The 12120-nt window shown below is 37.6% G+C and overlaps 1 protein-coding gene across 1 annotated transcript; it reads right to left on the bottom strand.

The window, feature by feature from the left end:
* Window positions 1-928: 928 nt before the first annotated feature.
* On the bottom strand, window positions 929-2947 carry LOC308651658 (BEN domain-containing protein 3-like; the record flags this gene model as incomplete). The annotated part of the gene is made up of 1 exon (XM_081299065.1): window positions 929-2947. A coding segment is annotated over one exon (2019 nt), but the record flags the coding sequence as incomplete, so codon positions are not given.
* Between the last annotated feature and the right edge of the window lie 9173 nt (window positions 2948-12120).

Below are 12120 nucleotides of genomic sequence, written 5' to 3'. Positions count from 1 at the left end.
GTAATTATCTATATTTGTATTCAAGAAGCACAACTTCATACTCTTTCATCTCAAAATTGAAATTTCTATGGAAAGAGAGAGGAATACAGAGAGTCACTGTGTAATGTTTAGTTTGAACTGTGTGGTGTTTTTTCATTTTCATTTTCTTCCAAAGAGAAATTTTAATGTTTCATATTTTGAAGATTCACCACCCCCCAAAAAATAAATAACCAACCAGACATAATCTGAAGAATTGGGCAAACATGCACCTTTTAGTTGCATAAAGGAATCAAGAATTACAAAGTCCAATACTAGAGCAAAAAATTGGACATGTGCATCTGGTTTAATGGAACCTATTGCTCTGTGCATGGACGAAAAATGAAATGGACAAGTCTACCCACTTCACAGATACCCATGTGTCAAGTATTCCTTGGCATTCGTTCTTTCGCCACAGTTGTTTAATATGCAGTGCAGAAAGCATAGCTCTTTAAAAGCAATATTCACTTCCTTTTTTTCAGTATTGAATCCTAGAGTTTGGCACAATAGTTGGCTCAGAGTCAGTGCTCAAAACTATTTGTTAAATTAGTGAATGAATAAACAAACCACAGCATTGCTCTGCGGTCTCTAGTTGACAGCCAGATGAACCAGGCAGAGACTGGTTCAGGCAGAGACCTGGTTTCTGCTCTCCCCCTATTCCCTGCACTGAGTATCTCTTCTTCTGCTAAAGACAAGCATGTTTTGCCAGATTTTCATTCACTCTATAACCTCTTTTTAAATTTTTTTTATTGGTTGTTCAAAACATTACAAAGCTCTTATATCCTCTAAGTAGGTACGTTCATCAAGCTCAATTGTTTTCTTTTTTAAAAAAATGAAAATATGCATGCCGAACAGTGTACAGATTCTCTTTCTTTCCTTTTGCTAATATGGCATCCTCATGGTTAATGTTACTTTATAATAAGTTATGATACTTACAGAGTGAATCTTCCAACTTCTTTTTTAAAAAGTGTTGTCCTGGTTGTTCTTGTCTTTTTGAATTTCCACATTGTTTTAGAGCCACCACCAGCTCGTCCAGGGGGATCTTGCAGAAGTCCTTGCTGCTCCTTTCGGGGGGCAAAGGGGGCCCCTCAAACTCCTCTCGGAACCTCTCGGGGTTGATTGCATAGCTTGCCAGGTCTCTGCACTCAGGGCCTGGCACGTGGACCTTGCGCTGCTGCTGGTAGGAGCGCCTCTGCTCCGTGTCCCGGCGCCTGCAGCGCTCGTCCAGCTTGCCCACGAACTCCAGAGTCCAGACGCGGTCATTTTTGGCCCGGGGGTAGAGCAGCTGCACGTAGTGGCGGATCAGCTTGATGCGGGCGGGGTCCAGCTGCTTCTTGCCCAGGGAGCCGCTGCAGTTGTATTGCTTGCGTAGGTTCTCGTGGGTGAAGAGCTCCGGAAAGAGGTGCACCAGCAGGCGGGAGGCGAAGTTGCCAATGGACAGGCTGCTCTCGTAGATGCTGCGCAGCTGCTCCTTGCTGAGCAGACAGTCGGCGCCTGGCACCTCGAAGTCCGGCTGCGGGATCTCCAGCTTGTCAAAGTCAATGGGCACTAGCCAGATCTTCTTGGAGCGCCTGCCCGGCCTCTCACCCTCGAAGCTGTCCTCCACTTTGACCACGGAGAGGTCATCGGGCAGGCTGGAGGAGTCGTAGCAGTCATCCCGCAGCGTCTCGCCCTCGCTGCCGCCCTCCAGCCCCAGGCCCTCCAACTCATCGTTGATGCGCTGCGCGCACTGCTGCAGCCAGGCCTCCTCTTCCTGCATGTCGGGAAAGTAGATCTCCGTGTAGTTGCGGATGATCTGCAGCCTCTGCGGGTCCAGCTCCTGCTTGCCACCATCGCCGTAGCAGCTGTACTGCTCGCCCAGCTTCCGGTGGTCGAAGAGCTCGGGGAAGACCCGGTGGAGGAGGAAGACGGCGAACTCACCCGGCGAAGAGGCTTCATCCAAGAACTCAGTGAGGTCCTGTGTGTCCACCACGTGGTCTGTGGCGATGGTGCTGCTGCGGTCCAGAGACAGGGCCTCCTCCTGGTCCTTGCTGTCCAGGAAGTGGCCGGCGTCCACCTGCTCAGTTTCAAAGAAGCTGGTGACCTGGCCTCCTGCCTGGCTGTCCTCCATTTCCCGCTGGGCCCAGAAGCGGCTGAAGAAGTCGTTCAGCTGCGGCAAGCACTCAGCCTGCCACACAGCAGTGTCCTTCACGGAGGGGTAGTAGACTTCCACGTAGTTGCGGATGAGCTGCAGGTGCAGCGACTCCAGCTTCTGGTTGGCTGCAAAGCCGCAAGCGCTGCAGCCGCGGGAGAAGTCCACGTCGCCGAAGAGCTCGGGGAAGAGCTGTACCAGCAGACGGCAGGCCAGGTCCCCGCCTGACAGGCTCTGGTCCACAATCTGCTTGAGCTCAGCAGCGGTGAGCTGGTACTCGGGGTGGGGGTGGGGGTGGGGGGGTGGCTGGAATTTGGCCACCAGCTCGGAGGGGCTCACCTGCTTCTTGATGCGGCTCACTTCCAGGGAGAGCAAGTCCACCTTGCTGTGCAGCTGGGACATGTTGGAAGTGAGAGTGTTGAGCATGTAGAACATCTTCTGGATCAGAAAGTAGATGTTGGGGTCGCCGTCAGTGGCTGTTCCTGAGGCCCCGCCACAGTCCCGCTTCTGAGGGTCGTTCAGCAGGCGCAGCGGGGAGGGACTGCTGCTGGCGTTGGCCTTCTCGAAGAGCTCATAGGTGTTGAGCAGGTCCCCCACGGGAGGGTTCTTCTTCTCCATGATCTTATGCGAAATGCCATAGAGAGGCTTCTTGTAGGAAGGGGTGGTGGCATCGTTGCAGGGCTCCTCCTCCCCCGGCCACACGGAGCCCACATTCCTGCCTCGGCCGGCCTGCTCTCCGTTGCCCTGGCAGGGCGAGCTGTTTTCGCGGTTCCGCATGCCTGCAAGGAGTGCCGTGATGAATCAGCCATGGCAATGGGGCCGGCATTCCTTCCCATCCTCTGCACTGTGGTTGCTTCTTCTATCAGCAGATAGAATTTTATTTGTCCACCTCTGAGTCTGGGTTTGGCCATGGCCATGTGACTTGCTTTGACCTGCAGGCCCCTTGCAAATGTGAAGCAAGCAGTTCCTAGCCCCTAGGAACTCTTTCATCATCCTGTGAACAAGTCCAGACCTTTGTTTTATTTTTATTTGTGTTCTGGAGATTGAACCTAGGTCCTCACACATGCTAGGCAAATGCTCTACCACTGAGCTACATTCTATCCCAAGCTTCATTTTATCAGTTCATCATAAACTGAAATACACTCCTGTTTCTAGGCCGGTTGATGCCATGTGTATTTATTTACCCAAGAAAAACTAAAATAATTATTTTATTCATGACAGCCAACCATGGAAACAATCAAATGTTCCTTTTCTTGGAGCATGAAGGAGTAAACTCTGGTATTCACAAAATGGTGCACAATTCAGTATATATATATATATATATATATATATATATATATATATATATATATATAATGATCAAATATTTTAAAGAAGCTATTCAATAAAGAACATATTGTAAGCCAGCAGCTAGGGAGTCTGAGACAGGAGGATCACAAGTTCAAAGACAGTCTCAGAAAAAGCAAGGCACTAAGCAATTCAGTGAGAGCCTCTCTCTAAATAAAATACAAAATAGGGCTGGGGATGTGGCCCAGTGGTAATGTGCCCCTGAGTTTAATCCCCATACCCTCCTCAAAATGCATATTGTATTGTTTTTATATAAGTTTTCAGAGTGTTCAAAATAAAGATGATTGATGATCAGATAGATAGATACAGATGAATACATATAGTAGTTGCCTTCAAAGAGAGGAGGAGGTTACCTGAAGCAATTTTCTGGCTTGATAAATTCATAAGATATGGAACAAAAAAGTGTATTGGTAAATCTAAATTGTATTATAAAGATCTGTGTATTTCATGTTTTATAATTTTGATTTTACTGAAGCAAGGTGATGAATAATGGTGACTTGAATGAATAAAGAAAAGTGGTTAAGAAATAAAGATGAAATGTAAGGAGTTCTCCTGAATAGTTAGAATAATTGTGCTTAAATAAATAAGTGGATAATTATATCCTTCTTGAATAGTAAAATTAGAATTGTTTAGGCCTTTCTAATGTGTAAGAAGAGCTTTGCTTCGGTCATAATTAGTTTAAATACTCTATTGAATATCTATTAGAAGTGTTCAATAAATGTTGATTATTCAATTTATTTGAGATCTAAACTATGTAAACTCAAATGTCTAGTTTTTAGAAAAATAAGCATACACATTTGCTCCCACATTTGTGCACACACACAAACTCTTACTTCTCTGAAAGACCAATACAAAACTGAATATTTTTAGTTAGAACTACAGATCTAGTTGTAAAATATCTTGAGATTTCTCAGCCAGCATAAAATTAATCTACATGTGCAAATTTTTTACTCTTACTGGGGGGGGGTTGTAAGAAGCTTAAACAATATCACCATATACTATGTACAATAAAGAGAAAAGCTAATTTAAATTGAAGCCTTACTTCTTTACTTTATAGGATTGTTTAAGCTGTAAGCCATTGAATTTTTTAATAATATTAAAGTTAGCTGAAGAATAATTTAGATAAACATTACACATTTATAAATTCAGATTTATGTCATTTTTATATAATAATCTGATTCCAGTTATTTTAAAATCTACCATACTGCTTGTATATATTTTTGCACTAATAATAAAAATGCTGAATTTCCAAAAAAAAGTCTTTATATATTCTCACTCATAAATATATTGCCCTTTATTTGATATATCCTGTTGTACTATGAACATGTTGGAAATGCAGTTGTATTTTGCCTGATGCTTTCCAATGAATTCACATTTTTACTTAAAATCCCCACAGACCCAAAATAAATATTTAATAAATCCATTTTATCTATCTCTGGACAAAAGTCTTTTGCAAAACAAGGGATTCCTTGTCAAATATTGATGCCTCTGTTGCTTTACATGCCTCCAAGGAGTAGTACTACATATAGACTAACAGAAGGGATAAAAAATGCTGAATATCACCCAACAGAAGTGACATAATATTTTAGAACAGCACTTAAAATTGAAAAATAAAATAATAACTGCATGTATAAATACTGGGTAAAGAAAAACTTTTATGAGTTTCTATGAAGTGAATGTTTATTCCCTACCCCAAACTCACATATAAAATAGAATTCCTTCACAAAACTGAATATAAATTTTCCTCTATGATCTAGCAATCAAACTTCTATTGTAATTGTACAAACTTGGAAGGACATGATGTCTTCAGCAAGTCAATGGGTTAATAAAATGTGGCAAATTTTAATTTAATATTTAATTTAATTTTAATTTAATTTAATTTTAATTTTAAATTAAAATTTAATTTTAATAAAATGTGGAATATTATTTAGCATGAGCAATGAGCTATGAAGTCATTAAAAGATAAGAAGAAAATCTAAATGCATATTAATAAGTGAAATAAGCTAGTTTTAAAAATGTAAATTCTATTATTCCACTTACATGACACTCTGGAAAAGCTTGCTGGAAGTTGGAGTGGAGGGAGAGATATGTAGGTAAAACACAGAGGATATTTAGACCTGTGAAAATTATCTATATAATGCTATAATGATGAATATGTGTCATTATACATATGTCCAGAATCATAGAATGTACAAAATCTAATTTAAACAATAGTTTCCAAGTGATAATTACATATAAATGCAGGTTCATCCCTAGTAACAACTGTAGTTCTCTGGTGGAGAATACACAGAGGAGGTTTTTCATGTGTGGGGGCAAAAGACATACAGGGAAATCTATGAACCTTTATGTTCAATTTTGCTATATATCTAAGAGTGCTTCAAAAATAGTCTATTTAGACAAAACACAAACAAAAATTCCACAATTATTAATTCAACGTAGTTGGAGATATGGCTTTGGTAGCTAATTAGATTATGAGAGTGGAGCCCTCATAATGGTTATCAGTGCCTTCATGAGAAGGAACACAAGTCTCCATGTGAGAACACAAGGAAAAGGGGGCTGTAAGCAAGTTAGGTATTAAGCTCTAACTAGACATCAAATGTGCCAGCACCTTCATCTGTTATGTTCCTCTTTCCAGTACTGTGAGAAATATATATATATATCAGTTGTTTAAGGCACCCAGCCTGTAGTAATTTGTTATAGCAGCCCAAACTGATTAAGACACCAGTGAATAAAATATTTTAAAATTTCATAGTTCTATAGTGAACTGCATTGGCAAGAAATGGGAATACAGCCAAAGACATGTAATTAGAGCTTCTCTATGATTTTCGAGGTGATAGCACTACATAATCAACATAAAGCTTGAATATGCAACCATTTTAAGAGGGTCTATTTGAAAGAAATGATTAAAGAATTTTAACATTTTATGGAAAGACTCAGAATTTAAAATCTGAAATCTTTATAGCATTTAAGAAATGAAAAACAAATGAACAACAACAATTAGAGAGTGGCAAAAACAAATTTTATAAAAGGTGGAAACACTCTGTTCTTCCCCGAAGAATTTGTGTCAACAACATATAAAATAAGATTGCTGAGTCAAAAGTAAAGGTGGATATTAAAAAAGCCATATTGCTGATAGCCTAGAAAGAACAAATTATCTTTGAAATGGGAAATCCTTGACCAGCCAAATGGGATTTTTTTCTTCTCCTTTTTCTTTATAAGAAGAAAAAGAAACATATCCTTTAACAATCAACCATATATTGTACTGAGTGCTAGATTTGTGAACTCTTAGACATTTCTCAAATTGAAGCTGAATCAATCTGCTCTTAGTTATGTAGAGATTTAAGACACTCCATGAACATGAAAAACAGCTAAATCTGATAGCTACAGATAATCTTTGATTTGTTGGGTGTTGGGATTCTAATGGGATATACTATTCCATTTCTTGTTAATAATATTGGAAGACTATTTAATAGTTGTCTACAATCCTGTTATCTGTCAAGCAATACTTATGAAATGGCATAATTTTATGAAAAAATACAGTGCATTTTTACTAATAATCATATTCCCTGCCATGTTTGACATAACTGGCTTGCTTTTTGCTATAGTTATAGAAGTGCATGTGGGGAAAATTTATCCAAGTGTTGTCCAAGTGTATATTCCCCTCGAGATACAAAACAGTGAGTAATCTCCAAAACCAAATATATAAACATCTTTTTTCTTAAATAGGTTAAAACAATGTCCCAAAATAAACACTGATTACTATTTTATCCATTTTATCAATGTCTATTTATTATTCCTTGTTCTTCATAATGTCTCAAGCAGTAGCAAGGAACAGAATCCTTGTGTAGTTTGAAAATCTTTAGCAGTATCTCAGATGGCTGAGATACAATATTGTATAGACTATTAGCCATTATAGAATTGTTGGCCATGTCTAAAATATTTTCCCTGTATTTAGTCTATGGAGGGTTTTGTTTGGCCAGAATAACTTTGCCAAGCAATCAGACAGATATATAAAGAGGTAAGCCATCTCTTTATGTAACAGTATAGATTCCTTGATTCATCCTGTTCCTTGTTCATCTCTGGAGTTACAGAATAAGTGTAATGTCTCTATAGACAGTAAATCTTTTAAACTCCTTGATCTAAATCATAAAATTCTGAACTATCATTAGTGTGCTAGGAAAATATTAACAATTTATTTATTTAAGCATTGTATTCCTCCTTTCTTCATTTTTTACAAGAAATTGAGCTAAATTATCATTAATTTCTTCTTAATACTTGTTATAACTTATGTGAAGCATTCCCTTTGCATCCAATAAGAAAAGAAAAATCACTTCTTCTATGATCCCTTCACACAGTACAAAGGACCATGTGTGAATATTGTGCCGTTGTGAATTTCCTATTTCCCAAGTATATTATAAATAGGGTCAACAGAGATATCTTTTGTTGACACAGTTCAAGCTGCATTGAATAAAATACTTCAGAGTTTGCATATATATAAACTCATATATACTTATATTAAAATAATAATTGTAATATATACCTGAAAATAGAAATGTACATAACAGTGGAAAAACCTAAATATTTTATTGAGAAACAAAAAAAATGACCTGAAATGGAAAAATCTTTGTGTCAATGTGTTAGTAGAAAAGATTATGGTTTGTACATGTTTAAGAGAAGAAAAGCAATTTACAAAACTGAAGAAAGAAATCTCCTGAATAAGGAAAGGCAAGAGAGCATACAGTACAGAGTAGACTAACTGCAAAGCAGGTTGTAAAATATACCAGGTGACTTGAAATAATTATGACAATTCTGAATTAGGATGAATGAGGATCTAAGCTACCAGTGATTTTAAGGATATGGTAGTAACATTTTTCTTTTTGTCTAGGAATAGAAGCCAACAACTGTTTGTCTCAATAGGCAAAGAACAAAGTAAATAATAGGGAAGAAAATTAAAATAGCCTATCTCAAGTAGCCACTTCTTGGATATCCCTAAAGGTATTTTATTTTGTGTTTAATGATATAATAGATATTTGCATTCCTGTATTCCCCAACATTGGGTAGACTATAAGCTATCATAGAATTGTTGGCAATGTCTAAAATACTTTGCTTGATATATGGAATAATTCCCCACCAAATGAGAATTTATGATAGGAGAAGGAGAAGAACAATAAGGAAAAAGAAATAAGAAGGATTCACATTCTGAATCTAAATTATTTTTATTCATTATTTCAACTTTAAGAATAAGAACTTAAAACTATCATTATAGATTTTATTTATATTATTGTTTTGATTTTCTTTTATAAATTAAATACTTGAGCAGATTTCTTGAAAATCTTATATGGAACATCAGTTTACTACAGTTGTGTATTTCTTCTAAAAGAGCATGAAAATGTTTGTTTTAAAATTTAAAATTAGTAAAATAATAAATAATTGGTTTGTTGTTCATATCATGTGAAACAAATTAAAGATGAGAAGGTTATGTATTAGAGAATTTTAGGATCCGATGAGAATTACCATCAAGAGGTAAAATTATTTACCCACCCAGTTCTCCCTGGGTATGTTCCTAAAGTAAATAATTTTGAAGGGATCACAATTCTATTCTTTTTTTTTACAGGTAATTATAATATAATTCTTCTGTTATTTCTTTTTTTATATTTATTTCTTAATTGTAGTTGGACACAATATCTTTATTTTATTTTATTTATTTATTTTTATTGATTTTATAAAAAACAAATGACAGCCGAATGCATTACAATTCTTATTACACATATACAGCACACTTTTTCATAACTCCGGTTGTATATAAGTATGTTCACACAAATTCATGTCTTCATACATGTACTTTGGATAGTGATGTCTATCACATTCCACCATCCTTGCTAATCCCCGGTGCCTCCTTTTCCCTCCCACCCCTCTGTCCTATCTAGAATTCATCTATTCCTCGCAGGTTACCCCTCCCTATCCCACTATGAGTCAGCCTCCTTATATCAGAGAAAACATTCTGCATTTGTTTTTTTGAAATTGGCTAACTTCACTTAGCATTATCTTCTCTAACACCATCCATTTAACTTCAAATGCCATAATTCTATTCTCTTTTATTGCTGAGTAAAATTCCACTTTTTTTTATCCATTCATCTACTGAAGGACATCTAGGTTGGCTCCACAGTTTAGCTATTGTGAATTGTGCTACTATAAACATTGATATGGCTGTGTCACTGTAGTATGCTGTTTTTAAGTCTTTTGGTTATAAACTAAGGAGAGGGATAGCTGGGTCAAATGGTGGTTCCATTCCCAGTTTTCCAAGGAATCTCCATACTGCTTTCCATATTGGCTGCACCAATTTGCAGTCCAAGCAGCAGTGTATGAGTGTATTTTTTCCCCCATATCCTTGCCAACACTTATTGTTGTTTGTCTTCATAATATCTTCCATTCTTACTGGAGTGACATGATAGAGTAGTTTTGATTTGCATTTCTCTAATTGCTAGAGATGATGAATATTTTTTCATATATTTGTGAATTGATTGTATATCCTCTTCAGTGTCTGTTCAGGTCCGTGGCCCATTTGTTGATTGAGTTATTTGTTTTTTTTTTTTTTTGATGATTAGCTTTTTGAGTTCTATATATACCCTAGAGATTAGTGCTCTTTCTGATGTGTGAAGGGTAAAAATTTGCTCCCAGGATGTAGGCTCTCTATTCACCTCACAGATTGTTTCTTTTGCTGAGAAGAAACTTTTTAGTTTGATTCCATCCTAAATAGTAGCATGATACTATGATTTAGTATAGTCACTTATTTTTTTATGAAATAAATAAAAGTAAATAAATGAAATAGTCTCTTATTTAGCTATTCTGGGTCTCTTATTTACTGATTCTTGGTTTTAATTCTTGTGCTATAGGAATCTTATCAAGTAAGTTGGGGCCTACTCACACATGATGAAGATTAGGGTCTACTTTTTCGTTTATTAGATGCAGAGTCTTTGGTTTAATTCTTAGGTCCTTGATCCACTTTGAGTTGAGTTTTGTGCATGGTGAGAGATAGGGGTTTAGTTTCATTTTGTTGCATATGTATTTCCAGTTTTCCCAGCACAATTTGTTGAACAGGCTATCTTTTCTCCAATGCATGTTTTTGACACCTTTGTCTAATATAAGATAATTGTAATTCTGTAGGTTAGTTTCTGTGTCCTCTATTCTGTACCATTGGCTTACCAGTCTGTTTTGGTGCCAATACCATGCTGTTTTTGTTACTATTTCTCTGTAGTGTAATTTAAGGTCTGATATAGTGATGCCACCTGCTTCACCCTTCCTGCTAAGGACTGCTTTAGCTATTCTGGGTCTATTATTTTTCCAGATGAATTTCATGATTGCTTTTTCTATTTCTATGAGGAATGCCATTGGAATTGCATTAAATCTGTATAGTGCTTTTGGAAGTATGGTCATTTTGATAATATTAATTCTGCCTACCCAAGAGCAAGGTAGATCTTTCCATCCTCTAATGTCTTCATTGATTTATTTCTTTAAGGTTCTGTAGTTTTCTTTGTAAACATCTTTCACCCCTTTTGTTAAGGTGATTCCCAGATATCTTTTTTTTTGAGGCTATTGTAAATGGGGTAGTTTTCAGGAGCCCGGAGTCCTACTTGAATGCTGAGACCCTGTGCAAGGTCACAGCACTCGTGATTTCTCAATATCTATTTTTTTATATATATACATTTCTATGTGGTGCTGAGGATTTATTCCAGGGCCTCTCACTTGCTTGGTGAGCACTCTACCATTGAGCCACAATTCCAGCCCCTCTTCTACTATTTCTACATTCCTCTGATAAGAAAATATTTCATTGATATGTAAAATATAATTAGCTTGGGCACTTAGATAAGAAATATTAATTATTAAGTGACTCAAGAACTGAGCAAACTACAATATGAAAACATTTTAAGAAATTGTGGGGGGTAAAATGGGAGCAATAAGGGAAAACTAACAAATAGTAGAATTTAAAATATTTTTTGCCAGGCATGGTGGTACATGACTGTAATCCCAGTGGCTTGGAAGGCTGATACAGGAGATCCACAAGTTCAAAGCCAGCCTCAGCAAGGGCAAGGTGCTAAGCAACTCAGTGAGACCCTGTCTCTAAATAAAATAAAAAATAGGCTGGGGATGTGGCTCAGTGGCCAAGTGCCCCTGAGTTTAATCCTTGGTACCCTCCCCTGCCACACACACACACACACACACACACACACACACACACACACACATGCTAGGAGCCACAACCAAATAATATGATGCATGGCACTTTTGGTTGTAAGGTGACGCCAGCTAGCCATTGAGATGATATGATTATGTTAAGATTTACATTCATATGGAAATTGGACTCCTGCTATTCACCTTGGCCTGCTATGGGACTCATGTTACGGGACTCCTGGAGAGTTCCTATTGGTTGGGGAAGGATAGTAGGAGGGAATTCCGGGGGAGGTCCGGCCCGGTTCCGGTACACACACACACACACACTATATATTGATCCTAAAAGTCATGTCATCAATAAACTTTCTAAGATTCTGCTAGACAAATGCTTGTTGTGTTCTGTTAAATTACAACAGGACATCTAGACCACATTTATCAGAGGTAATGGCTCCTGAAAT

The sequence above is a fragment of the Spermophilus citellus genome (assembly GCF_964194105.1).
Source record: "Spermophilus citellus genome assembly, chromosome: 1".
Classification (NCBI taxonomy): Eukaryota; Metazoa; Chordata; class Mammalia; order Rodentia; family Sciuridae; genus Spermophilus; species Spermophilus citellus.
This window is presented reverse-complemented; position numbering and strand designations above follow the sequence as displayed.